At 58.3% G+C, this 26868-nt stretch overlaps 1 protein-coding gene across 4 annotated transcripts; it reads left to right on the top strand.

Annotated features, from left to right (window-relative positions):
- Positions 1 to 14850: 14850 nt before the first annotated feature.
- On the top strand, positions 14851 to 25513 carry LOC116870951 (solute carrier family 35 member E2A). Of its 4 annotated transcripts, none has more exons than XM_032863169.1 (8): positions 14860 to 15347; positions 15557 to 15692; positions 16325 to 16452; positions 18619 to 18739; positions 20421 to 20474; positions 20967 to 21039; positions 23294 to 23439; positions 25231 to 25513. In XM_032863169.1, exons 1-8 carry the CDS (start codon positions 15026 to 15028, stop codon positions 25466 to 25468), a joined length of 1218 nt encoding a protein of 405 aa, XP_032719060.1. In that variant the 5' UTR covers positions 14860 to 15025; the 3' UTR covers positions 25469 to 25513. The 4 variants fall into 4 exon arrangements, with proteins under 4 accessions (XP_032719061.1, XP_032719060.1, XP_032719062.1 ...); XM_032863171.1 differs by having other exon boundaries at positions 15199 to 15306; XM_032863172.1 differs by having other exon boundaries at positions 15255 to 15347; positions 15628 to 15692.
- The last annotated feature ends 1355 nt before the right edge of the window (positions 25514 to 26868 follow it).

Genomic DNA, 26868 nt, shown 5'->3' with positions numbered 1-26868 from the left:
TGGTCTTGACTAGGTGTCGGTCAGTGTGGGGGAAGGCTTTGCCAGGAGCCCAGCTGAGCACTGCAGACATGCAGGAGGACATGGACAGCCCTGTGTGCTGGGACACTGGGTGCCCCCTGCCATCTGCAGAGGCCTGTGGGGAAGGGGAGAAGCAGCTGAGCTCTCCCCCAGCCTCCCTGTCCCTCCTCCCAGGCCAGTCCTAGAGAATCAGCCTCCTGGGGCCGTATGTGGCCTTGGCCTGCCCTGATCAGGACCCCCGCTCTCCTGGTGCACGTGTGGGAGCAAGTCACCTTACTGCTCAGGTGTCCCAGTGGCCAGGAGGCCTCTGCAGTCTGTGGGCTGGCCTGCTGGGACATACAGGCACCTGTGGTCAGTTTGCACAGGTGCCACAGGCAGCAGGGTGGGGCAGGCACCCGAACTCAACCCTAGCATCCAGAGATTCTCAAGATTCGAGCTGGCGCGGATCCCAGGCTGGGCTTTGTCCCCTCTGGTGGCAGAAGGCGCACTTTGAGGGCAAGGGCCAGAATCAGCTGACTAGAGGGGCTGGCTCAGTGTTGGGCGCTGCCTTTAACCACAAGGCCACGTGTCTCAATAATGGCTGTTGACCTGTGAGCCTTGGACCTTTCCTGCCTTGGGGAAAGGAGGAGGGTGGGGCACAGAGGCCACAGGGTCTCAGGCCGCCCCAAGCTTCCAGGCTTCAGGGTGTTAGCCTTGGAACCCTTTCTGGCCTTTGCTGGCTAAGTTGGAACAGCACAGGGCCAGACCCCAACCCAGGCCTCTGCTGAGTTCCCCACCTGGCTGGCCTCCCTTCCATCTCAGGCCAGGCCACCAGCCGTGTCACAGCAATGCTGTCCCAAAAAGCAGTAGCTCCCCGCCTGCCCCGTGTTACCTAACCTGGAAGCCACTAGATACCAGGAACCAGCTAGTCTGCCTGGGGGTGAGGGGGACCCAGAGTGAAGGATCAGTTGGAGGAGCAGAGAGAGCACCGGTGGGGGGGGGAGGGCGCGTGCTGGTGAGAGGGACGTGGGAGAAGGCGGGAACTGCACAGTGACCACGTGGAGATCAGCCACTTCTGCACATTCTCCTTCAGAAAGATCCAGGCCAGAGGTTGGGTGGTTTTCAGAATCATGGAAACACTGAGGATTTGGTGGGAAGGGGTGAAGTGGGATTGAGGTTGGGGTGGGGCAGAGGAAAGAGAGGGATGGCAGGGTATGTCCCAAGCCACCTGCAGACCCGCTGGCCAGTGCCCCTCCCACAGGTGGCCTGCATCAGCTGTGGCCCTCCCATGCTGTGCCTCCCACGGAGGCCTCCAGTCAAGGCTGGCCTCCTCCCCAGCAGCACAGAGGACAAAGGCAGGAGTTGACCTTAGCCCATGGCTTCCTGGGAGCACAGTGAGGCCAGGCGTCGCCCCTTGCTCACCAGCGCTGCTCCCCAGACACTGGCCTGAGATAGCCAAGGGTCTGCTCCCTAATCCTGTGGTTTTGCTTCCATGACTTTTAGCCCCATGGTGCCCAGAGGCTGAATCCCAGGGACAGAGGCTGCAGGTACCTCCACCAGGGTCAGACCAAGGGGTCACACTGTAGGGTGTGGGGTAGGGGTACCCAAAGGGTTCCCAGGAATGGCTTGTCTCTGGTTTAGGGACAGGAGCTGTTTTTCCAAACCAGCTGCTTGTCAGTGCTTCCTGACAACTTTGTCAGTGGGCCTGGTGGCACAGAAAAGGGGGCCTCCTCCTTTCCACCCAACGGAACTTGATCCAGGCCGCATTCTCTGGGCTTTGGGGGCTCCTGGGCCCCCATCCAGACTTCTCTGCTGTCCTCACTGTTGCCTGGGAATGGGGCTCCTCTGGGCCTGTAGATCCCATCATCCCACCTGGGTGGGGCCATCAGACTAGGACCCACACACAGATGAAGCCTGATGAGAGGGGTGAGGGCCAGGAAGCCAGGAGCTGCACACACAGCAGCTCAGCTATCTGGGAGGGACCCGTGAACTTGCCACGGACACTTTCCTTCCTGCTTTCCAGAAGATCACCCTTTAAACGTCATCGAAACCCTAAAGGAAGAGATCGTTGTCAGAAGGGGGTCCAGAGGTCAGAAGTCCCCTGTGTCTTGGAGGGAGGCAGGGCTTGGGCAGAGGGCCTGACACCCCAGCTAGAGCTTCACAGGCAGGTTTCAGGGGAGTCTCAGCCTCAGAGTCTTTGTTGGTCAGGTCTCCTCCTTCACAGGGACTGCACCCTAATCGATTCGTGTCTACACTGGCATCTACGCTGCAGCCTTGGGTGTGCAGATGAGCGGAGGCATTATTTAAACGACCCCACCTGAAACCCAGCAGAGTATGCAGAATCCTGGCCAGTCTATATGCTTTCGCCCAAATTTCTGCTTCCTGGAATCCAGTCACAGGAAGAAGTTGGAACTCCAGCAAGTTCAGATAAAAACACCGTGTGGCACCCATCACAAACAACTCAAACATGACCCCATGGTGAAATCTCTGAGGCCACCTTAGCGGGCAACAATGTTTCCTTTGAGTATTTAGAGACAAGAACTGTTGGCAGGCAGAGAGAGGGGACAGGACGCCAGCTCTGGAATGTGTCTGCGGAGCAAAGCGCTCTGCAGGCAGTGGCTGGAGGCAGCGGCTTGGAGGCCAACTGGAAGCTCCGAGGGCAGGAGGGGAAGTCCCCAGGCTCACACGATAGCACTTCAAAACTGTTTCCCCGGATGACACGTAAGAAAGATTTTGCTATAAAAATGTTGAGTTTTTATAAATTTAATCTTGAAATTATTTGACTATAAACGACTCACAGACCACCAAAACCCAGGACCACTGGGAAGTCATCAAGCATCTCAGGGTTTTGCGCAAGAAGGAAAAATCTACCCTGCGAACTTCGTTCGGATGAAGTCGTCCTAAATACTTGAAGGATGAAGACGGCACCGTACACTCCCACCTTTGCTGCTTTCTTCCTGTTTTTCACCTGGGCACCAGCCCTGGGGGCTCCCTTTGGCGGCCCTGTGGACCATCCCGTAGAAGCGCGGCCTGCGGGCACCTTACACTAACTGGTCTGAAGGGGAAAATGTGCTCATTGGAAATCGCTGCAGAGAAAAGCAAGTGAGAACTGAACGACCCTGGTCTTGAAGCAGCGGTCACTGGCCGCGGGCAGGGGCGCGGCGGGAGGACAGACCGCGCAGGTGCGGAGCTGCAGGCGCGGCTCTGCGTCTCCGCGCGGCCTCGGGACCCGGGTGTGCCGGGCGCTGCCAGGCTCCAGCCCCCCGGCAGGGCGCTCCCTCCGTCTCTCCCTCTACTGTCCCTTGAGATCAAAACCGCGCGGCGGCCCCGCGGGAATGAGAGGCCGTAGCCGCCTCACACGGGCGGGACCCGCCGCAACACACCCCCGACCTGGGGCGCGCCGGGACGACCGGGGCAGTGGGCGGGGGTCGCTGTCGCCCGGCACACCCCCTCCCCGACCTGGGCCGCGCGGGGACAGCCCGGGGGCACCGTGGCCAGCAGCAGGCGCAGCTTCGGCGCGGCCGCAGAGAAGCTCTAGTGCCCACTACTCGAACGAGCTGGGCCGCAGGCATCGCGGGCGTCGCCCGGGGCGTCACTTCCGGCGCGTCGCTTCCGGTCGGCGGCGAGCACTTCCGCCCGCGGCTCGGCCCGCCCCCCCCCCCCGAGCGGCGGTCGCGTTGAGAGGGATGGAAGGGATGATGGCCGCCCCACGGTGAGGCGCTGCCCGCCCGGCCTCCGCCCCACACGGGACGGAACGGTCTACTCGGGGCTTCCTGGCGCACGCGATGCGACCCCTCCTCCACCCCCGCCGCGCGCGGAGCCCTCGGGGCGTCGCAGCTAGCCCATCCGACCCCCAGGCCGCGTACCGGCCGCGCCCCGGCCAGCAGCGCTCGGCCGCGTCTGTTTCCCCGGAGGCCGCTCTCTCCGGCCCGCCTCCCGCCGCGCGCCCTTAAGGCCCCCCGTGGGGCGGGGTCGCCCGGGGTCGGGGAGGCGCCGCGCCCCCGGCCCGCGCAGCTCGGGGAGCTCGCCCCCTCGGCCCTCTCCGGAGTCCGGCGGCCGGTCTCCGAGCCTGGCTCGCGGAGAGGGCCCCGAGGCGACCCTTGCGGCGGGCGCAGAGCCAGCCCCTGGGTGGGCACCTGTCCGCGGCTCCGGGCGGCGCGCGCGTCGGCGATGCTCGCAGGCGGAGGCGCGCGGAGACCCCGCGCCGGCTGTCGGCCCGCGGCCCTGCTGCGACCGGTGGGTGGAGAGGCCGCGGCGTCGGGGAAGGGGCTGCGGGCGAGCCCCAGGCCGGGCCCCCCAATCCCGCCGCGAAGTCGGGGCTGGGGCGCGCGACCCCGGGGCGCGGGGAGGCCGCTCTGGCCCCCGGCTAGCTTTCCGGGAAGCTTCGGTCGGGAGAGCCCTGATGCCACCTCTCCGGGTCGTTCGTTTGCGGGAGGGCGGCCGGTGTACCCGGAACAGGCGGAGTGAAAAGCGGCGAAGGGGGCCGCCCGTGGTCGCCTGTCGCGCCCCGGACCTGAGCCCGCCAGCCTGCTCCAGCCCCGGGCCCACCACGTGCCTTTGCGCTCGCGTCCCCAGGCGGAGCCCTCCTCAGAGAGGCCCCCAGCCTTGGGGCCGGTAGCTCGGCCGGCCCTCCCCACCTCGCCGGGTCGGCCCTCCTCCACGCGCCTGCGCCTCCTGCTCCCACCCCGCCTCGCTGGTCCGAAGGCGCGGCCCTCGCGGGGCGCACCCGCGTCCGCCCTTCCTGGCTGCCGGGGCCCCGCGGGCTGGGGGGCAGCGCTGGGGGCGCGGGCCGTGTGCTCGGACCCGGGGCTCCTTGCGCTGTAACTCCCCGGGCGCAGGGCCCCGAGGCAGCCGAACTGGGTAACCGACGCCGCGACCGCCCTGGGGCCTAAAGGCACGGCCGCCCAGGATTGATGTCTCTCCTGCCTCGGGCTGTGGAAGGCTCCGCTGTGCGGCGGCCGAGCTCAGGCCCAGTGCTGGTGCCAGCGGCCTGTGGGTTCGCTCGGGTCCTCAGATGACTTCTCCCCCTGGGTTTGCTGGGCCGCGTACCCCGATTGCCTCGCAGTCCGCCTGCTTCAGTCCCTGACGCATTGCTCACCGCCGCCGCGAAGGGGAGAAAAAGCCTGTCCGGAGGCGGATTCTTTTGTTCGGTGGCCTTGTTTTCAGGTCTGGGTTTTTAAAATGGAGTTGGAAAGTACTTCTGCAAGTGCTGGAACCGGAGAGTAGCATTTTAAAGCGGAATGAGAGTGTATTAAACTGCGTGTAGAGGGGCATTAAGAGTGGGAATAGAAAGGATTTGGGATGAAAGAAGGCCCACTTTCAAGGTAATGAATAGAAACTGGAGATAAACAAACAAAGACTTGAAGGAACGTGGGACTCCGCCTCCCAGAATTGCCTGCAGCCCTAACCCCGTCTAGGTTCCTCCCAATCCTTCGTTTACAATGAGCACAAGGCACAGAGGTTTTATAACTCTGCTCTCACTTAATCTATGATAAATGTTTTTTTGTCAAAAGTTGTCGGACTACATTATGTCCCCTTGGTAACAAGCCAGCGTGTGACACGTGGCTCCCTGTTGGATACTCCGATACGGTCCAGTGTCTCAGTCTGAGAGACAAAGCTGTGCGTCTGCCCTGGTGTGCACAGAGGTCCAGCAAGACCTTCGTCCGGTTGTTTCTTTAGAATAGATTCCCAGAGATGGTATACTGTGTAAAACTTGTAGACTTTCAGTACGTCTTATCTAAAATGCCCTGCTGACAGTTTGAACCAATCTAGATTTCCTTACCTAGTGTTTGAGAACATCTTGAGTCGCTTGTCCTAGAACTGGGATTCTTTTTTTTTTTTTTTAAGATTTTACTTATTACTTTAGAGAGAGAGTGAGAGAGAGAGAGAGAGACAACATGAGAGAGGGGGAGGGGCAGAGGGAGAAGCCGACTCCCGGCAGAGCAGGGAGCCTGATGCAGGACTTGATTCCAGGACTCCAAGGTCATGACCCAAGCCAAAGGCAGTCGCTCAACCAACTGAGCCACCCAGGCGCCCCTAGAACTGGGATTCTTAACCCCAGGCTGTGAGCCTTGGGATTTAGGATTCTGCAGAACTGGCTGGGGAAACATGGGCATCTTTATTTTCATCAGCCTCCGGCTGAGCTTTTCTTCAGGTTGACAGGAGCAGTACCCGTGGCTTTGTCTCCGTTTTGGAGCCTGGGCACCTTCCTGTCTGGCCCCTCGCCACAGAGTTGAGCAGTGTCCTGACCCCTGTTTAGGACTCATTATTAGGCGCTCAGACCAAGTCACGATGTGCCGTGTTTGCTTCTTGTGGTGTCACCACATCTCAGTATACGTGGTTTCCTTCTAGTCCTGCACATTCTGAGGTCAGCTCTGGGCCGGAGAGAAGAGCTGCTCCTTGGCCCAGTGCAAATGGTTCTTGAAGCACTTACTCCGTTGCCGGTCGGAGAGGGTTCCGGCTTAGTTCTCGTTCTTTGTGCTCTAGTCTGAAAGGGAGACAGTTGAGACCATTACCCCAGTGAGCTGGGGGAGCCGGTGCCCGCCTTGTTTCCAGGCTGACTCAGAACTGCCGTTGGCTCTCAAAGCCAGCTCTGGGTCAGATGAGGGTTGCTGACCGTCAGGGCCTGCAGGCCGAGAAGTGCTTCCCTCTGAAAGCTCCTTGGATTACGTGGTCTGTGCGAGAGGAACAGGCCTTGGGGACGGTGAGTTGCAGTCCAGGAAGGCCTCTGCGACCCGGTAGTGAGTGCGACCTGAGCTCAGGACCCGCCGACCCGTGGCTGCCGTGGGTCATGCCCGGCAGTCACTCGGGGTCTTCACTGCACCCCGGAGCGGGTGTTCCGTTCAGTCTGAACTGCAGGCTCACAACTGATCATCGGGATTTCATTCGAGCCGTGTCGAGAAGACCTTCCTGTCGCTCACCTCCCATGGTGTGTTGCTGTGTGCCACCTGATTTTACTGTTCGATGTGGCGTCCGGTGAACGTCCCCTGCCTGACGTGTTGGTCCTCTTGTGGACAGACGGCTGGGTTTCTGCTGCGGACGGTCTTAAATGTGTCTTGTGCACACGGGCAAGGCTTTCTCTAGGGGAAGGTCTCCGGGATGCAGTGGTTCATGGGCTCCTGAGGAAGGTGGCCGGATGGTGATTTTCTAATTCCACCCTCTCTTTTACATCAGCCCGTTGGCTTTGTCCTGTAAACAAGGGCTTGCTTCTCTTCCCCATTTATTGCCGCGGCTGTTCGGGTTTATCTCACTCAGTGGGTTCTGATCGTGTGCTGCCCTACTCACTCTCTCACGCTGCCCCTGGGCTCCTCCAGAGGGCGTTCCCTCGTGTGCTTCTGTGTCCTTTAACCTGTCCTGTCAGTGTCTGGGCACTTCCCCTTCTTCTGGCCCAGCTAATGCCCGAGCCCTGAAATCGGCCATTTCTCTGTGGGGGCTGGTTATTTCCGAGGAGAATGAGATTTAGAAACAAGACCAGGACACGGTGCTCACTGTGGCTGGGCTGTCACTGCCTCTGGGCCCTCAGTGGCCAGATGACGCAGCAGATGCAGAGATGCGTGGACTGTGGACAGGTGTGATGTGTGTGGCTCCGCCTGTCCATACCCACAGGTGCCGATGCCCCACTCCTCCGTCGATCCCAGCTGCTCACTCCGCTGCACTCTCTCTCCGCTCTGCGTCCGTGCTATGTCTGGAGGCACACTGAGGTCTCACTCCCCGTAGCCACAGAATTGTCACTGCTCAGTCCAGAACCCCTGAGCCATGAGTGTGTAACAAAGCCCGCCATCTGAGTTCACTGTCGGGGTTCTGCCTGTCTCTAATCTGAGCACATACATTCTGCAAACCGTTCAGAAGGTACGTGGATGCATTTTGTCTCCTCTCTCCAGTGGACGATGTGATTTATTTGGTTCGTGGCTTGGTTCCCTCTTTCTGTTCGTGTCGCACTTCAGAAGTTTATTTTTGTTTTTTAAGCATGTGGGACATTAATATAGTTCCAGAAGTTGTAGCTCTCTGAACAGGGGCATTCAAGAACTGTGGTCCGTTCTCGTTTCCCTCCACGCGCTCTCCTCCGCCACCAGTCTCCTCGGGCTTGGGCTTCTCCTCCCGCGTCACTCGTTGCTCAGTGTCAAGAATGGACTTGCTTGCTGGCTTGTCATCTCTAAATTTATTTATTTTTAGTCACTCAGAGTGGGGCTCAGACCCATGACCTCAAGACCGAGAGCCGCATGCTCCCTGCCAAACCAGCCTGGTACCCAGCTTTATCTCTTTAAATCACCAGTCTTTCCTGCTTTTCTCTGCTGGAACTTTCATTCTCATTATTTTCTACATCCCCGGGTTACTGTCTCTTTAATATTTTGATTTCTTATCTCTTTGCTGCATTCCAGATAATTTCCTCGGACATTTTTCTCAAATGCGGTAAATTTTTTCAGTTCTGTCATTCCTGTGTAACCCATCAACTGAGTTGTTTTGTATTCTAGATTTTTCAGTTTTCAGTTTGAGGAACTTGTAGACTGACCGAGGAAACCACCCTACCTGTACGCCGTTCCCTCAGCTCCCTCCCGCCGCCGTCCCCCATGGCCTCAGCGAGACCGGGGAAGCTCCGTAGGAGCAGCGCTCCGTCCCGATGTCCCGACAGAACCAGCAGCTCATCTGCAGGCCGCATGCCTAAATGCCACTGGTGTCCCTTCTCCGGCATGCTGTCCAATCTGTGTACGACCTGCATTCAGTGGCGGTGTCCCCGTGGTCTCCAGTCCTTGACCTTTGTGACCTGTGTACTTTGGTGTTTGTCTGGCATGTTCCCTCGACTAGATTAGTGGTCACGTGTCCGTGGCACGAAATCCACAGCCGTGCCACGTTCTTCCTAGTGCATGGGGTCAGGGCAAACAGGACGGCGCTCTGTCTGTAGTATTTTCAACTTTGGTCGCTGGGTTGGGGTTAGTGTCCGCCAGTGTCTCAGGGTAAAGTCACTCCTCCCTTCTGTGATGCGTCGGCCCCTGCGAGGGAGCGGTTTGGTCCTTGTTACAGCTCAGCGCTCCGGTGACTCCTCTCTGGACATTTATCCCTGATGGTGTCTTGGGCTTGTCCCGTGGACCTGCTGCCCTTGGGCTCTGTCTGTCCCTCCCCGGAGCTGCCAGGCAGGTGCTCCTCCCCCACTGGCCACCCTCTCCAGGTAACCTTTGATCTTTGACCCGCATCCATTGATCAGCTGCCACGGTCTTCAGGCCTGAATTGAGCAAGATTTTCTCCAGAGCCTATTGCTTCTGCCACCAGCAGCTGTGGGTGTGGCCGGGCCCACCTGCCTCCGGCACCCCCAGCTGCTTTTTAGGGCGGTTCCTGTCCTGACTTGGAGCTTCCTGGGAGCCTCTGGTGAGATTTCACTTCCGCCCTGCCCTTGATCTCCAAGGCCTCTTTTCTGGTGGCGTCTCCTTGTCGCTGAGCGCTTCGTCTCTCTGGTCCCCCCCACCTTCCTGGGACCTACTCCCGCCTTCTCTGCCCTCCTTCCAGATCTTTCCTCTAGCATCTGGCTTTGCTCTTCTGGCTGTGTTCTCTATCCAAGCCTCTCCTTGGGGCCCTGATTTCCATACTCAAGGTCTGTCCTTCACTTGTTGAATTCTCCAGAGAAGAATCATCTGGTCTCCTGTCGGAAGCGGGGAGGTGCTGCTTGGCCCCTCTGTGATCCTCAGTCCCTGCTTTCCCTGTAGGCCGAGGCCTGTTTCAGCCCCCGACCCTAGGCCCCCGGAGCTCCAGGAGGAGTCTGAGTGTGGTCACTCTCCTGGCCAAGCCCCTTGACATTCTTCCTTTCTTGCTTCCTTCCCCCTCCTCTGTGGATTTCTGTCTCACCAAACAAAAGCACACAAGCAGCTGGGAATCCTGGTGTGATTAGTGAGTCTTTTGACATGAAGGGCAGAGGCAGGGCCAGTGTCTGTTACGCCGTAGCCTGCTCCAGACCTGATTTTCATCTTTGGACATGGTGTGGAAACCACGCACACTTGCAGGTCTGCCGCCCCTCAGCCACCCTGCTGCACACAAGGCCTGGGGTCTCACTGTCCCTGGGCCCGCTTGTCCCATTGCTTCATCACCGAGCTGGGTGGGCTCTCTGTGGAGAGGTTGATGGTCATGAAAAGAGCTTGCGCCGGAAGGTGAGTGTGTCTTGGTGGCCTGAGCATTTGCCTTGGGATTCTGGGCGCCATTCTGGGCATGGGGCAAGGAAGCGCTGGTGTGTTGTCTGCTGGTTGGTGTGACGGGGCCTCCGGGTCTCCAGCCCCGGCTGCATTTCACCCCGGAAGCCTGGTGGCTGCCTCTGTGTGGGTGGAAGGAGGGGAAAGTGCACGGGAGAAAGCTCCTAGGCAGCCAAGGAGACCTGGTCACCAAGGGGCAGATGGTGAGTGAGGCGACCCCCGGTTACCAGGAGAGGCCCTCACGCTCTGAAGCCTGGTGAAGCCTGGTCCGGGCGGCTGCACGCCAGGCTGCAGGGGGCTGGGGAAGGCAGGCAAGTTCGGTCGGCTGGGAGGGGCCGCCTGCCCTGCCCTCCTTCCCCGCCTTCCTCACCGGAAGCTGGTCTAGCTTGAACTCTGAATCCGTCCTAGAAAGGAAGGTTTGGCTCTAACCCAACGGGCTCTGGCCTACTCGAGCTTCGTCGGTGCAGGTGCTAGGGCTTGGGAACGTCCGCTGAGGCTCTGGGAGAACCGCTTTCTGGCCACGGGGCTCTTCACGCACCAATCCGAGCTCCCAGAAGAGTCTGGAGAACAGCAGGACGCCCCCCTGCACGCCTGCTTGCGCTTTGCTCCGCCTTTGGTTTTGCCCTGGGCCCCATCCCCGCCGTGCCCCACCACATGAGCTCTGGCCCGGGTTCCCTGGTCCCTGCTCTTCTGCAGAACTTTTTATATTTTTGTTTCGAATCAGTATTGGTGTTTGGCACGTTTCGCCGCCGTGTGGGGAACCGCGTTGTATACCGCCCTGCGTACTCGTGCGTCACTTAGGACCTCCAGCCCTTTCATGACGCCCTTTGGCTCTTGTGGCAGAGGCCTTGGTCCCGTGCTGTGCTGGGATCGGTTTCTCCTTCAGGAGGCGTTTAGGTTGTGTTTTGCTACTAACAAATGATGGGACACCTGGGTGGCTCAGTCCATCAGGTGTCCAGCTCTTGGTTTCGGCTCAGGGCATAACCTTGGGGTCCTGGGGTCATTCTTGCACTGGGGCTCCGTGCTCTCCTGCTTCTCTTCTTCTTCTTCTCCTGCCTGCTTCTCCCGCTCTCTCTGCCTCTCCCCTTTCTCGTGCTTGTGCGCACGCTCTCTCTTAGTTAAATCAGTAAGTCTTCTAAAAAAATGCTACGTTGGGGCGCCCAGGTGGCTCAGTGGGTTAAAGCCTCTGTCTTTGGCTCGGGTCATGGTCTCAGAGTCCTGGGATCGAGCCCCACATCGGGCTCTCTGCTCAGCAGGGGGCCTGCTTCCCCCTCTCTCTTGCCTGCCTCTCTGCCTGCTTGTGCTGTCTGTCAAATAAATAAAATTTTCTTTTAAAAAAATGCTACGTTAACCCCCCATCTTCTAGCGACTTGTGTGAACATCACATATGGGACCCCCGGGACCACCTGTCACTGCAGGTAGCCTCTGCCACACGCCCGTGGGTCTCTGCTTTTATCATTTCTTGTCACTCACGGAGACAGGGGTTCCGTCTGTGTGTGCTGCTGGGTGTTTCCAGCCTGGGACCGTCAGTGACAGAACCACGGGCTCCTCGGGGCAGTGCCCTCCCACCCCCATGGTGGCTCTCTGCTTAGCCGCGTTTGATCAGCCCAGAAGCTAGAGATCATTCTGGTGCTTGGGCTGCGCCCACAGTGTTGCTCTGCGCAGAAACGGCCGCTTTCTGTCTGCTCTGGGAGCTCGGGCGTGTGACCATGCAGCCAGCATGGAGGACCTCTGCTCGGGTGGGGGGATCTGTTTGGGGTGCTTCCCATGGGCCCCTCCAGGAGCAGAGCAACCGCACACGGGGGCACTGAGGGCGGGTGGTCAGGGCAGGTCAGCGGTGTGACTCTTCTGTGTTGTGGGCGCCCCCGACCAAGCAGAGTCACTGCCAAGCACAGATGTGACAGAGACACGTGAAGAGACGCTCCCATAACATTCCTGGTGGCACGGTGGTTTGCTAGCAGGGGTGCGTTCACTGGGGTTCAGGCACGAACGCGGGACCCTAGCTGTGTGGAACCACGCGTGCGGGCTCTCCTTGACTGAAAACCAACGTCTTGTTGAAGGTCTTCATACAGGAGTCTGGGGGCCACCGAGTGCTGGTTTCCAGTTTCTTAAACCTCCGACCACAAGCAGACGTGGTGCAGGGAGGATCTGGCCCTCAGAGGCGCCTGGTCCTGGGGCTTCTCGGGGGGGACGCGACATGGACTTTAGGAGGAGAGTGAGTTTCTCCGGTGGAAGCCCAGTGGGAGGGGTGCTCAGCCTGGAAGGGGTCGGTCACCCGCTGGCACGCTCTTTGCCATGTTTGTTGGCCTTTGCTGTTTCCGGAGCCTCCGTGCCCTGCAAGCAGCTGAGCTCTGCAATCAGCAGTGGCTTCCGGGCACCTGCGACTGGCACTGTGACGGGGTCTCTGGGGAGGAGGACCTGGTGGTGCTAGGGGCCTCGAACTTGGGATTTGGCCCTGATGGGGAGGCTTTCCTGACAAGGCAGAGCCTACAGAGGCGGGGAGGGGTAAGGAGCCAGGGTCTGGGACCTGGGGACCCTTGTGGGGGGGGGGGGATACTCTCTCTGGTCTTACGGTCCCTACATCCGATCTGCACTTGCAGCCAGTCCCTGGTTCCAAGCCAGAGTGGTGGGGGTGGCGGCCCCCCCCACATCCCCTCCGGTCTGGCCAGTCCTAGCTGTACAGAGCACCTCATTGCCCCGAACGAAACAGTGGGACTGGGCTGAGGAAAGGAGCCTGAGCGGGGCACAGTCTCGGGGCCCTGAGTGGTGAAGGGCTCGTCCTCGTGGGGGCAGTGGGAGCCCCTGGAAGGGCCAGGCACACCCTGTTGTGATCTGCAGTGCATTTGGGGTAGGGTATAGCCACGATTGGGATGCATGTGGGCAGCCAGGGTGCGACGCGGGTGCTCGCTGGGGCCTGGGGCGCAGAGCTCATGGGGGACTGAGCCAGGAACGCCCGGGGCCAAGGCGAGGCGGAGGGAGGATGGCTAGAGTCCCTGGTGCCGCTGGTGCCTGGCGGCAGGACCGAAGCCGGCTTCCGGGCGTGCGGAAATTCAGAGTCTTAAATTTGAGGAGCGCTTGAGCACTTGTCTGCAGATGAGCAGGAGAGAAGTGGGGCGGGCAGCGTATACTCCCACGGGAGGTCCTGCTGGGGGTGCCAGGGTGCCAAGCCCCAGTGGTGCTACGGCCAACTTAGCCCCCGGATGCCCCCGCCGCCCACGCCAGGAGCCAGGGGTGAACTAGGATGGACGTCCTTCTAGATGTGTAACTGACAAGAGGAAAGCCCAGTGTCAGAAACTGAGGGAACAGGAAGTCTGGTGCGCAGCCCGTTTGAGGCTGGCTGGGGACGTGGGTCTGACATCCCTGGGAAAGGAGGTGGGACCCTGGCCCTACTGAGATAGGGCAGGCTGCTGTCACTGGGCCTCGGCTTAAAGCAGAACTTGGAGAACTTTCCTGCCCACCACTGGAGAAGCCAGGTCTGACTAAGCCTGTGATCTTAGGGGAGAGGATGGAGGCTCACCTGAGAGGCCGTGACCGTAGGTCTGAGACCAGCAGGTGTGGGTTTGGTATGCTGAGGGTTTGTCAAGAAAGTAGCATAAAATTGGTCCTGGGCCAGTGACACCGTGGGGCATGTGACAGAAGCAGACCCCAAACCCTCAGTCTGGGCCCAGGGCGCACAGTGCCCCGCATGCAGGATCTGCTGGAGGTGACTGACGTGCCCCACACACAACCCCAAGGCCAGAGCCTGTGAATAAGGCCCAGGGGCCGGCTGAGGTCTTGGGTACAGGGCCTTTAGAGAACCTGAGAGAGAAGACATAAGAAGAGAGGAAAGAGCAAGACACGGGGCGCCCAGCCAGCTCCATTGGAGATCCTGGGGTCGTGAGTTCGAGCCCCATGTTGGGTGTCAAGTTTATTTTAAAAAATTTTACATTAAGGGGCGCCTGGGTGGCTCAGTGGGTGAAGCCTCTGCCTTCGGCTCCGGTCATGATCTCAGGGTCCTGGGATCGAGCCCCACATCGGGCTCTCTGCTCAGCGGGGAGCCTGCTTCTCCCTCTCTCTCTCTGCCTGCCTCTCTGCCTACTTGTGATGTCCGTCTGTCAAATAAATAAATACAATCTTTTAAAAAAAATTTACGTTAAAAACAAAAGACAAGATGCAGTGAGAAAAGCAGACCCATTTCAGGTGGAACCAAACAGAGTGTCTGCAGTGAAAACTAGAGGGTTTATAACTTAAAACCCAGTGGACAGATTAAAAAGCCAGCGTCTCCAGCAGGTCAGTCCTCCTGTGAAGAACAGCTGGGAGAGTGGGATAAAATAGGAACCGTGAGGCGAGGGCGGGGGTAGGCAGCAAGTGTGCGGACGCAGCGTGGAGACCCGCGGAGTGGGCTGGGGCCGAGGCCTGTCCACGGGGACTTCGGCAGGTCCCAGATCAGGCAGAAAGGTGCAGCGCCCCTGGGATGGCTTCAGGAGGGTGGCAGCCTGGGTGGGGTCCTCCTGGGGCCTCTGTGCAGACGGTGGGCGCGTGGGGAAGGGCTGCTGGAGCCTTTGGTCTTCAGCCCCTTGGGGAGGGGAGACGGGAGCTGTCGGGGCCCCGTCCTTGCAGCGCAGTGGACGGGCGCATGGAGGTGAAACGAAGGCTGGAATTCCATGTTTGAGTTTCCACACTTACTGCAGCTGAGTGGTTAGAACTTTTTAAGGACGTTAAAATGTCCACAATCAATAATGCAGGTTCTTTTCCTTAACATTTCAGCCCGCACTCTCTAGGGAGCGGCGAGTCGTGGTCTGCGCACTCTCCGCCCTGCAGACCTCCGGCTGGGAGTTGGCCTGGCCTGTGCTGCCCGCAGTCCTGAGGAGACCGGCATGTCAGCTTCGGCAAAACCCCTGGCGCCGGCAGAGCCGGCCCCCGGCCCCGAGGACAAGCCCAGGGGGAAGCCACTCCTTGCCTGGGGCTCTCTCTTGGGCCACCGCAGCGAGAAAATTGTTTTCACCAGGAGCGAGGGAGCCCCCCAGGAGAACGTGTTCTCCGTAACCATCACTGAGACCACCGTCATCGAGTCCGAGCTGGGCGTGTGGAGCTCCCGGGCTCTGCTCTACCTCACGCTGTGGTTCTTCTTCAGCTTCTGTACCCTCTTCCTCAACAAGTACATCCTGTCCTTGCTGGAAGGGGAGCCCAGCATGCTAGGTAGCGGAGGTCCATGGCCTTCGGGGGGTATGGGCCAGGCCCCTGGAACCTGCAGGTTGCTGCTAAGACCGTGTGAGAGGCACACGGAAGAGCCCGGCCCCTGGGAAGGGGGGAGCGGGGGGCGCAGGCCGTGTCTGGCTTGCAGAGCAGCGCGCCTCTGTGCGCCTGCGTGCCGGGAAGGGAGGCGAGTCTGTTCTGTCCCCTCTCAGGTGCCGTGCAGATGCTGTCAACCACATTCATCGGCTGCGTTAAAATATTTGTTCCTTGCTGTTTGTATCAGCACAAAACCCGGCTTTCTTTTCCACCCAATTTCATCATGATCATGCTGTTTGTGGGTCTCATGAGGTGAGGCATCCGGCGTTTTGGTTGAGGGCTGCAGGGAACGTCTTGGCTGTCACGAGAGTGGGCGGCTGGCCGACTGACGCTGTAATCACGTGATCACAGGCGTGTTTTCGGTGCAAAGTTTATGTGGTCCAGGGCTGTTTAGATTTTAGGATGACAAATGTATTGGTTTTGTGGATCTGAATGCAAACAGATTCCTTCTGGAACTGCCATGAATCTAATTTAAGAATGGTTTGAGGGGTGCCTGGGTGGCTCAGCGGGTTAGAGCCTCTGCCTTCGGCTCGGGTCATGGTCCCAGGGTCCTAGGATCGAGCCCCGCATCGGGCTCTCTGCTTGGCGGGCAGCCTGCTTCCCCTGCTCTCTGCCTGCTTCTCTGCCTGCTTGTGATCTCTCTCTGTCAAATAAATAAAATCTAAAAAAAAAAAAAAGAATGGTTTGAGAGTGACACCCCTCCTCTCCCTGAGCCTGCCAGTCTGAGCGTGCGGAGCAGCACCTCGCTGTTGGGGCCACGGGGCCCCCGCTACAGGGCCAGACCCAAGTCTTCAGGGGGAGGCAAGCAGGGCGGGGAGCGGAGAGGAGGAGGGCAGCTACAAACGGCCTTCTCCATCACAGTGACACTTTTGGCTTATTTTCAGGTTCGCGACAGTGGTTTTGGGTCTGGTCAGCCTGAAAAATGTGGCAGTTTCGTTTGCGGAGACGGTGAAGAGCTCTGCTCCCATTTTCACTGTGATCATGTCCCGAATGATCCTGGGAGAGTACACGGGTGAGTGGTCTCCTGGCGCCCCTCCCCACCTACCTCTACCCCCTTCCCCAGCCGCAGCCGGGCGCTGAGGCTCGCCTCTCCGAGGTGGACGTCTTGACTTCTGTCCTAGAACATCTCTGAGCAGTGACAGTGCCTCACGCATTCGCTTCAGCAAGTGCTTCTTCGCCTCAGCTGAGTGCAAGGCTGTTTGGATATGCAGAGGCCTGGTGGCTGGTGGGTACGTAGAAGCTGTGGAAAGAAGGAAGAAGCCAGTAAGGGAGGAGTCACTGGTCCCAGAAGGTGAGACGGCCTTCTGGGTCACGCAAGGGACTGCCTGGTGACAGTCACCTGCTGGTGCGCCCAGCAGTCTTGCCCAGGTTGGCCGCCTCCTGTGTCCTTCCTGAGCTCCTCTGACAGCCTCCTTCTCGTCCCTGCTTCTTAGCTGCCTGGCTCCATCTTCCACGAGGGCCAAAAAGCTAATGTATTACAAATCGCCAACCTTCAGTGACAGCAGACTGTTTCCAACTACACATTATACACACGTCCCTGCTCTTCCCACCAGCCTTTGAAAACGGAGCCCATCCAGCATTGTTCCATGGAAACAAGCAGGGAGCGGAAGGAAGCGTGTGCTGCGCGGGCTCTCATCTGAAGCCAGGGCTGATCGACGTGGAGGTGCAGATACACACTGGCTTCGGTTAAGAAAATGACAAGATCTCGAGGCGGTGGCGGAGGGGGGAGTACACAGCTGGACCCCTCGCAGATGTGCATCCAGAGCCACACACATTTGAGTTGGTAAGACAGTCCGATCAGCGTAAACAGCAGGCCCCTAGAAATCACAAGCCTCCAGAAACACAGCGGACTGCGTGGCGGGGGCCTGCTCAGCTGCACGAACTTTACTTCATTGACTTGAAAACAGCAGGGTTTGGCTTCCAGCTGTGGTGGCTCTAAGCTCTCTTGTTGAGAACAGTGGGAATGTTTCGAAAAAACTTAGCAAAGAGAATCTGCTGGGGAGAATGACTGAGGGGCCAGGACTCCAGAGCCGAGGGTCACCCACAAAAGGGACCCCGATGTGTGACGCCCTTCCCATGGAGGTGGCTGGGACTCAGGGCAGAGCGGCCTATGGGGCTTCAGGCCTGAGGGCAAGTGGGGCCTGCCTGGGGGGCACCCCAGGAAAGCCCTGGGCTCTCCCCTGAGACCCCACATATGCCCACGCCCATGGATGCCTCCCAACAGCAGACCAAGTCCTTCCTAAGGGCAAGAGGGTGCCGGTGGCCTCACATTCTCTGGGTTTTCACAAGTACAGTCCGTCATGCAGCAGACATTTCTGGGCAGACTGGAGGCCAAGACCATATGCTAGAAAACCGAGAGGGTGCTGGTAGCAGAAGGCCCGCCAGGCCGGATTCCCTTCCTCCAGCTCTTAGCCTGGCAGCCACGTGGGCCTGGGGGCTGCTGCTTGGTGTCTGGGGGCTCCCTAGCGACAGGAGCCTGGACAGCATGGTCCTCTGCTGGGAGGTGGCCATCGTCCTCCGAGGTCATTGGGGACCTCTCCCACGGAAGACTTCTTCCCTCGTTGACTGAATTTCAGAGTAAACAAAATGGGATCCGGCGTTGAAGCAGCATGAGGCCCAACGCCCGGTTTCCAGAGCGAATTTGCTTTTCCGATCTGCCCAACGGACTTCTTCAGCTCCGCCTCAGGTTTGTTCCTCGGGCTCCAGAGCGAAGCCGGAGCCGAGAGAGGTCGCCTCCTCACCATGTGCAGCTCCTGACCGGAGACCCCCTGTACCAGGGCGTCCAGCAGCCTCCGCCCCCGGCCCCCCGTGTGGACGGACTGGTCGGGAGACCGCTCGTTCTCAAGGGAGAGTTTGCACGACGGCCGTGTCTGGCGGGGCGGGGCTTCGGGGCGCGGGGCCCCAGCCTCATGCATCTCGCCTGCGGGCCTGCAGACGTGCCTCACGGAGAACAGCCTCGTGAGGTTCCCAGCCCGGGAGAGGGCGGTGGGCTGGGAGCAGGCGTGGACGTGGTTGTATTGTTTCTCTCCAGTGTAAAGAATCATTAACTGCTGGTTTTTTAACACAAGTGGAAGTTAGCAGCTTTCGTGAGGGGCATGAAAACAGCCTTGGCGCCCAGCAAAGATTTTCAGCGGGGGGACTGACGCGGCCTCCCTTCTGTGTATTTTGCCCTTTCCAGGCTTCCTGGTCAACCTCTCCCTCATCCCCATCATGGGGGGCCTGGCGCTGTGCACGGCCACGGAGATAAGCTTCAACGTTCTGGGGTTTTCAGCCGCGTTGTCCACCAACATCATGGATTGGTGAGTTGAGGGCACGTGGTGTGATCAGGGTGATGGATGTGCAAGTCCAGATTAACTCAGAATCACATCCCATAATTCACACTGGACACACCTGATGCTGGCTTTTCCGAAATACCAAACAGTTTGTGTCCCAGTAAGGCAGCCTTTTCTCAGAAAACAAGCCAGAGTTGGACAACACGTGGTCTTGGTATGAAGAAACACTCCTTGTAAGGACACAGCTGGCGTGCCGGAGTGCCCTGAGGCTTCATGCGTCCGTCCGCATTCAGCTAAGCAAAGGGGAAGAGGCCATCTTGCGGCTGGAACAAAGGGGCAGTTTCTGGTCCGTGTCCAGGGCTGGCGCTAGGAAGGGGGCAGCCCCAGTCAGGTGCCGGAGGGAAAGTACTGCCTGGGAGTTTCCTCGTCCTACAGCAAGAGGGGCAGACCCTGTGTTGCAGACTTCTCTTTAGACCAGTAAGCGCGGCCGCCCTGCATCCCGGCTGCCGTGCCGAGTCTACACTAGGCCTTGGCTAGCCCTGCTCTTGGAGAAGTCCTGACTGGCACCAGGTCTGCCCTGCTTCTGGGAAGGCGAAGAGAGCCACACAGGAGTTTATCGTTGCCATACCTGTTGAAGTCAGGCTCACCCTGAGGTTTCCGGTGCTGGGCCAAGTAGACATTTAAAAGTCACTTGTAATTTCATTTCTGACACTTAGATGTATTTCCTTCTGGCTTTTCCCCTCTACCTTTGTAGCTCCTAGAAATCCAATACAGCCTCATTGTGCATTTGGTCTGGGTCTGGCTCCGCTCCCTCTGTGTGGTCCTGTGAGCATCGCGTGCTGGCACCGGCAGCTCTCAGAAGCCTGGGCCCCATAACCGCCTCCTGGTGCGGCACCAGACGCCTGCAGATTAATGCCTCTGTCTGGATGTGCAGGGAGGGCCTCCTCACACGAGGCTGCATTGCAGTGTCTGACATCATCAGGGTGAATTCTCAGCAGCAACACAGAGCCCGGGAACATGGACAAGGCCCTTGCCCCACACTGCCGGTGTTTCTGACAATTGTTCTGGTTTCTGGTTCTGTAGCCAGAGCTTTGGTCTTACCTTGTCCTCAACTAAGTTTTTGCATCAAAACCAAATGAAACCAACCGCTGCTTCTGGGACCCAGACGGTCGAGTCCCCGGTAGATGTGACAAGCCCCTTGGTTTGTGGCCAAGCTGGGCACTGTTTCCTCTTCTCCTCTGGTGGGTCTATTCCGTCTGGAGTTTTGTCCATTATTTTTCCGCTGGCGTCTTCAAGAGCTCAGACCGTTGTGTGCTCCCTCCCACACAGTCTGTCCCCGGGGCCCGGCCCACGGCAGGTACTGATTGATGGGAACTCGAAGTCTAGGGCGGGGTTTCGTACGCACTTAGAGCAGGGACTTTGGGCTCCTCTGACCTCTAAGAGCTGGGGACCCTCAGGCACACCGCTTAATCGCTGAGTGCCTCAGTTTACCCTTCTGTAAAGGGGGCTGGTCATGGGGCCCCCCCTTACAGTGAAGCAATGCCCAGGAACCCCCCAGCGTGGGCCTGGCTCTTGGTCCTCGGACGGGGGCCGTCCCCGAGGAGCTGCCATCATTGTCACCGCTTAGGAAGGGTGCAGATGCTGAGTCCTCTGAGGTCCACGCTGACTCTTTGTATCACCTGCTAACCTCTTCTTTCCTCTATTCCAGTTTGCAAAATGTTTTTTCAAAAAAGCTCCTCAGTGGGGACAAATACAGGTTCTCGTAAGTATCATGCGCCCGTGTAACTCCCAGTTTTGTAGTCCCGAGAGGACTTCTTGCCCATTTGAATTGAGGGTCCCCTACAGACCTGACGCTTTTCCCACTTGGGCTAACGTGGCTTTTAAAAGTACTTTGTGGAGGGGGCACTTGGCTGGCCCAGTCCGAAGAGCAGGCGACCCTTGATCTCAGGATGTGGATTCGAGCCCCATGTTGGGTGTAGAGATTACCTAAAAAAATAAACCTTAACAAATAAGTAAATAAATAAAACTACTTTGTGGAAACTTGGAAGAAAAACCCCTCCTGTTTCCAGCTGCCCCGTGAGGCACCTGAAGGGCGGCTGGTTCCCGGCTGCGGCTTTAAGTGCTCCCAGACCCTCCCCATCAGGCCGCACAGCACAGACTCTAGCACGCGGGCCCTCGGGAGCTGCGCGCGGGCTGCGGGAGCCTGGCCTCCACTGCACTGGGGGAGCGTCAGGCACCTCTCTTGCACCTGCAGGGCCGCAGAGCTTCAGTTCTACACCAGCGCCGCGGCCGTGGCCATGCTGGTCCCCGCCTGGGTCTTCTTCATGGTGAGTCTCAGGACGCCGCTGGGTGCTTGCCTGCGCCGTCGCGTCTCTGTGGTGACGGGCAAGCGGGGGTTTACCTAACTGTCCAGGCTGCGGAGATGGCAGGGATGGCAGGGATGGCTGCTTGCCACATCACTCACAAGGGGTCATTGGTGTGCACTTGAGAAGCCAACGCTCAGAGAGGCATCAGACACTGGCTTGTACCCGTCAAGGCCAACCTGAGGCTGTGGAAGTGTCCTGAAGTCTTAGCGTGAGGGTTTTTAGGCCTGTTTTATTATTGGTTTAAAGTAACAGGTGCCCACTTAGAGCAAGCAACAGGACAGGAGTAGATAAAGCAGAGACGGTCTGTCTCCTGATCACCTGGACCCACTCCTGCAAAGCCCTTTTCCAGCCCTGTCTCCATGGCTAGGATCATACTCGAGTAGACACGTGTGTGGTATGATTCTAGCAGTCTTAGGAAGCTGAGTGTCCATGTCCATGCAGACCATTTTTTTTTTATTTTTATTTATTTGACTGAGAGATCACAAGCAGGCAGAGAGGCAGGCAGAGAGAGAGAGAGGAGGAAGCAGGCTCCCCGCTGAGCAGAGAGCCCGATGCGGGGCTCGATCCCAGGACCCTGAGACCATGACCTGAGCCAACAGAGGCTTAACCCACTGAGCCACCCAGGCACCCCCTCTTTTTTTTTTTTTTTAAACACAAATGGAACTGGGCTCTTCTGTCCTATGCTTGTGCTCTGGGGTGTGGCTGTGCTTCAGCTGTCACAGCCCCTTGAACAGACACCTGACTGCTTGGCACATTTCACACGAACAGCGAGTTTCACTTTGTCTTTAGCAGACAAGAGTGTTTCTCTAGGATACATTCTTGGAATTGAAATGGTTGATTGAAAGATGTACATATCTAAAAATATTTTTATTGTGGTAAAACGTACATAAGCATAAAATTGACCATTCTAACCATTTTAAAGTATACGTCAGATAAGTTCATGTTGTGGTGCAGCCGTCACCATCCATGTGCAGACTTTCATTATCTCGGATTGAAACTCTATCCCCATTAAACAGGAACTCCCCGCTTGCCCCACTGGGGGAGCAAAGCTTTACCTCTCCCTGCTAGGGCCTCCGGCTGGGCAATGAACAGGACACGAGCCCACAGACTGATTTAACAAGCTTTACGTGACACGGGAGCCTCACGAGACCAGAGGAGGGGCGAGTCTGTGTGCGCGCACTGCAGGCCTAGCAGGGAGGGATGGCTGCAGGGGAGCAGCTGTTTGTGGGGCGGAGGCCGCGAGTCCGCCGGGCTCTCAGTCTCCTGCAAGTAGTGTGGGGCTTTCCTCCTACGGCGCGCGGGGCCTCCACGTGGCCTCTGTCTCCTTCTCAGGGACGGAAAGGGAGCTCAGGCCCTTTGTGCTCCTGCTGTTTTTAAGGGTCTTCAGCCCAAAATAATCCTGGTGCCCGAGTGGCATAGTTGTGTTCTGAGCTCCTTCATCCCTCCCCCAGCCGGTGGCACCCACACTGTCCTTTCTGTCTGTGCGGATCTGACGACCCTAGGTCTCTCATGTAAGTGGAATCCTATGGGATCCGTCCTTTGGGGACTGGCTTATGTCGCTGGGCATGGGTGTCCTCAGGGCCCTTCCGTGCTCTAGCAGGTGCATAACCTCCTTTTTCTGGCTGAGTCATCCGAGTCCGTTTGTCCGTCCGTGCCCCCACTGATGGATGCTTAGTTGCCTCCTCATTTCGGCTTTGGCGGACAGTCCTGCCGTGAACCTGGGCGTGCGCATAACGATTCAAGACCCCGCTCTGGTTCCTTGGGTGTGCACCCACACGTGCGGTGCCTCTCGCAGGAGCTGTCTGTTGAACTTTCTGAGGACTTTCCTTCGGTGGCTACACCATTTTACTTTCCTGCCAGCAGCGCTCAAGGCCTCCAGCTGCCCCTCCTCCCCTGTGCTTGTCCTTTCCATTTTCTGTTATTGATGGTCACCGCGCTCGCGCATGAGGCGGTCTCCCCCGGTGCTGTGGGTTTGTGTTTCCCAGATGGTCAGTGATGCTGCGCGCCCTCTCGTGGGCTTCTTAGCCGTGCGCGTGCACGTTCAGAAGGTTGGTGGGTGCTGTTCGGGTGCCGCGCGAGAAGGCTGTTTGCAGACCACTGCTCAGCCTCAGCTTGTGGGCCCAGGAGACTGGGTACCCGTGACCCCAGACTTCCCCGAAGTGCTCTGCGAAGGGAAGCTGGCAATGGCAGAGCGTCACTCCTGTTCCGACCACAGGACTTGCCGGTGATCGGCCGGAGTGGGAGGAGCTTCAGTTACAGCCGGGACGTGGTGCTGCTGCTGCTGACGGACGGCGTGCTGTTCCACCTGCAGAGCGTCACGGCCTACGCCCTCATGGGCAAGATCTCCCCTGTGACGTTCAGGTGAGCACAGTAGTTTCCCAAGAGACAGAGTGTGTGTCCAGCTCATTTGCAGAGGAGCGGACTTTAAGCCCAGGGACTGCACGAACCATCTCCATGCTCGCCAGATGTGAAGGGCTCTCGCTCCCGGGGCTCGAGTGCGGCCGTGGCCACATGCTGTGACCACCAGGCCGTGCTGTTCAGAGCTGTTTGACCTACGGCGAGGCCCAGGACATCAGTCTGTAGGGAGCCCCACCTGGAAACTGGAGCAGATTGAGTGTTTTTCTGTCTGGATCAGCGTGTCAGTGGCACTGCCTGTGATGCCAGAATGTTCTGCTCCTGGGCTGTCCAGTGGGGGGGGGCCACGGACACGTGACGTGGGGTGAATGCAGTAAAGAACAGAATTCTTCTCTTCTTTTACAGTTTTATTTATTTACTTAGTTATTTGAAAGAGAGAACGTAAGCAAGGAGAGTGACAGAGGGAGAAGCAGGCCTTGCGGAGCAGGGAGCCTGATGTAGGGCTCAATCCCAGGACCCTGGGATCATGATCTTAGCCGAAGGCAGAAGCGTAACCCACTGAGTTACCCGGGCACCCCCCCAAGAGATGAATTCTTAATTTCATCTAATTTTAAGCAATTTTAATTTGAATAGCCACATGTAGCCGTAGGCTCCCATGTTGGAGGCACAACTCTGGAAACAGAGACGAGCCAGAGGCCTTGCTGGCTTCTCTTCCTTTCTGTAACTTAAAGAGTTTAATAAAAACACCATTTCAAGACTAGAGAGTTTTCAGTAACAAGCAGAAAAGCATGAGCTTGTATCCGTAGCAAGCCTAGACATCCACGTTCTTAGCTTTGGCCATGTGTCGTGGAAGTCAGTGGGCCTTTTTTTTTTTAACTTCTGAACAGGCAGCAGAGACGTGGAACAGCCAGGCCTCTGTCTCTCTGGGGTTCCCTGGGGCGGCTGTCGCCCCTCTGCTCAGGCTGCTCTGGCCCAGTGTGGCGGCCGTGCGGGGCACCAGCTGCGCGCCCTGCCCTGTGACCCATGTGGCCCTCCCCCTTCCTGGCTCCTGACTGGGGAAGGTCTGCAGGAGTGCCAGCCACAGTCGGTCAGGACTTTTACATTCTGAGGCCCGGAGTGGTCACTGTTTCTGTCACATATTTTGGTATCCATTTGGGGCCAGGAATTATTTCCAAATATCCCTGAAACTTTGTTTTTTCGTGATTGTTAACAATGGTTCAAAAAGGGCAAAAGCAGAAATCCAATTCTTTTTAAAGAAAATAGCTTTTTGGTGTGTCTTATTCTTATCGTGAGAGCAATACTTAATTCGTCATTGGAAGTTTGGAAAAGACAGAAAAGTATAAAGAGTAAAGCACACGTAGCCCAAGATCCACAGACACAAGTGCTGTGAACATGTCCGCGTCTTTCACATTAACTGCGTTTCTACGGGTCCTAGCCTTGCTCGCACAAGAGACGGAGTCCCTGAGGGGCCTTTCTGGGGTGGCTCCTGTAACTCTCCACCCGCGGCGTCTGCAGAGCTCTCCTGCCCTTCAGCAGAACGCTGAGCTCTTAGGGGAAAATGCCATAATGTCTGTGATTTACTTAAAAATATTTCAGTCCCAAAATAGGATGAAGCAAATAAAGCAAAATGTCAGCTTAGTCTACGGGATGGGAGTATGGCCGTTCGTCATAACCTGTCCCTGCTTCCCTGTTGGACACCTTTGCTTGTGAAAGCGAGGAGGAGGGAGCCGGCGAGGGAGTGCCCCTGGGCTGTGCGGGCGGCGGGCCAAGCCCGGGCTGTAACCTCTGTCGTTGCAGCGTCGCCAGCACTGTGAAGCACGCCTCGACCACGTGGCTCAGTGTCATCGTGTTTGGCAACAGTGTCACCAGCCTGTCAGCCACCGGCACTGCGCTAGTGACGGCTGGTGTCCTGCTCTACAACAAAGCCAAGCAGCACCAGCAGGAGGCCATGCACAGCCTGGCTGCGGCCAACAGCCGGACACCGGAGGACGACACGGAGCCGCTGACCCCCAAGGACCCCCGGCCACACCACTGAGCTGTGGAAGCCCCGGCAGGTGCCTGGGGCCCCGAGGTGCTGCCCAGCTGCCCACCGCTGCTGTCCTCCTCACTGACACGGACACCCAGCCCCTCCTGGTCAGTAGGGTGCAGGAGACCAAGGGATGTGCCGCCTTCCCTGCTCCTTTCTTGAGTTCTCAGTGAAAACCACTGGGAACTTGCACAGGCATCCCAGACGCCAGCTTCCTGGGGCAGAGACCAGAGCCAGCAGCTGAGCTGCAGCCACGTGATGTGAAAACCCCCACCTGCTGACCCCATGATGAACACATGAGGGGCCCTGGGACCCACGCTAGCCTCTGCAGGCCCTCACCAGTACACAGGTCCAGCTACAGTGAGGCCAGGCCCCCGTGCCTTGGCGGGGGGACGGCCACAGGTGCCAACATGCGCCACTCCCACTGCTCTGTGTCCCCAGGCCTGCACATGTCCTTCTGCCATCTGGCGGGGCTGCTGTGCTGAGACAGAAGGCCCAGGTGCCACTGCCTGGGCCAGAGCCCACAGCAGCCAGGTAACCACTAGGAGAGAGCTAGGAGAGAGGGGAAGGGGCGCAGAAGAGGGCAGGCCGGTGGGCCCTTGCCTTCCTGCCCTTCCACCCAAGGCGTCCTCTGCACCCCAGAGCGGTCGGCAGCCGGTACCACTTAGGGAAAGGCCACTTATGGAAGGGAAGGTGCCCCACCCCTTTCAGGGTCTCTGTTGCACTAGGCCCCAGACCTCCTGAGGGTCCCAACTCTCACCTGTGGCTGCCCTTCATTCAGAGACCCCCGATGTGATGACGGTGACTGCCGGTCACAGAGGTGGAGGACAGACAGGCATCTGTGGTGGTTAGCTCAGGACAAGGATATAAGGACATTCCTTTTTGTTTTCTGGGCCCCTGTGTGTAACACGGGCTGTTCTGAAGGGTTCCATAGAGGTACTCCTGCCATCACCCCGCTGGTTGGGCTGCGCCATACCTTGTCTCTTGGAGAAGGATGTTAAGGGTTTCCCTCATGAACGAGGGAGTAGGGGGGTGCTGGGAAGAACATTTGGCGTGTTCACAGTTTTTGTCACACTGCATTTACAATGACAGTGGAGTTTTTAAAGAAGGAAACAGGTGGCCAGGGACCAGTGGCTTCTGGAAGGTGTGCTGTGTGACCGTTAACACAGTGAACCCACAGGCTGGCTTGGCCTGACTCTCGCCTCCCAGAGCAGACGGACCACCACGCTGGGCTTCTGAGCCCTTTGCAAGGTTCGGGCTCCAGGCCTCTGCACTCTGCTCCTCCTCTCACATCATGGTGGGATTCTGATCAGGGCTCTGTCCACTGCCAGCCAGGCTTTAAGACCTCTCTGTGGTGCCACGCTCACACACTGGGGCGCAACACAGCCGCCTGAGACCTGCCTGCCGTG

The sequence above is a fragment of the Lontra canadensis genome, unplaced genomic scaffold, assembly GCF_010015895.1.
Source record: "Lontra canadensis isolate GAN:19392208 unplaced genomic scaffold, GSC_riverotter_1.0 scaffold25, whole genome shotgun sequence".
NCBI classification, from domain to species: Eukaryota; Metazoa; Chordata; class Mammalia; order Carnivora; family Mustelidae; genus Lontra; species Lontra canadensis.
Note: the sequence above shows the minus strand (reverse complement) of the source record. Positions and strands in the feature narration are given on the sequence as shown.

Bases quoted from the DNA above. Each gene is read 5' to 3' on its own strand.
- LOC116870951 (XM_032863169.1), top strand. From the start codon at position 15,026: ATGTCAGCTTCGGCAAAACCCCTGGCGCCGGCAGAGCCGGCCCCCGGC. The intron at 15,693-16,324 runs GTGAGGCATCCG...GCTTATTTTCAG, and splicing joins CTGTTTGTGGGTCTCATGAG to GTTCGCGACAGTGGTTTTGG. The intron at 23,440-25,230 runs GTGAGCACAGTA...CTGTCGTTGCAG, and splicing joins ATCTCCCCTGTGACGTTCAG to CGTCGCCAGCACTGTGAAGC.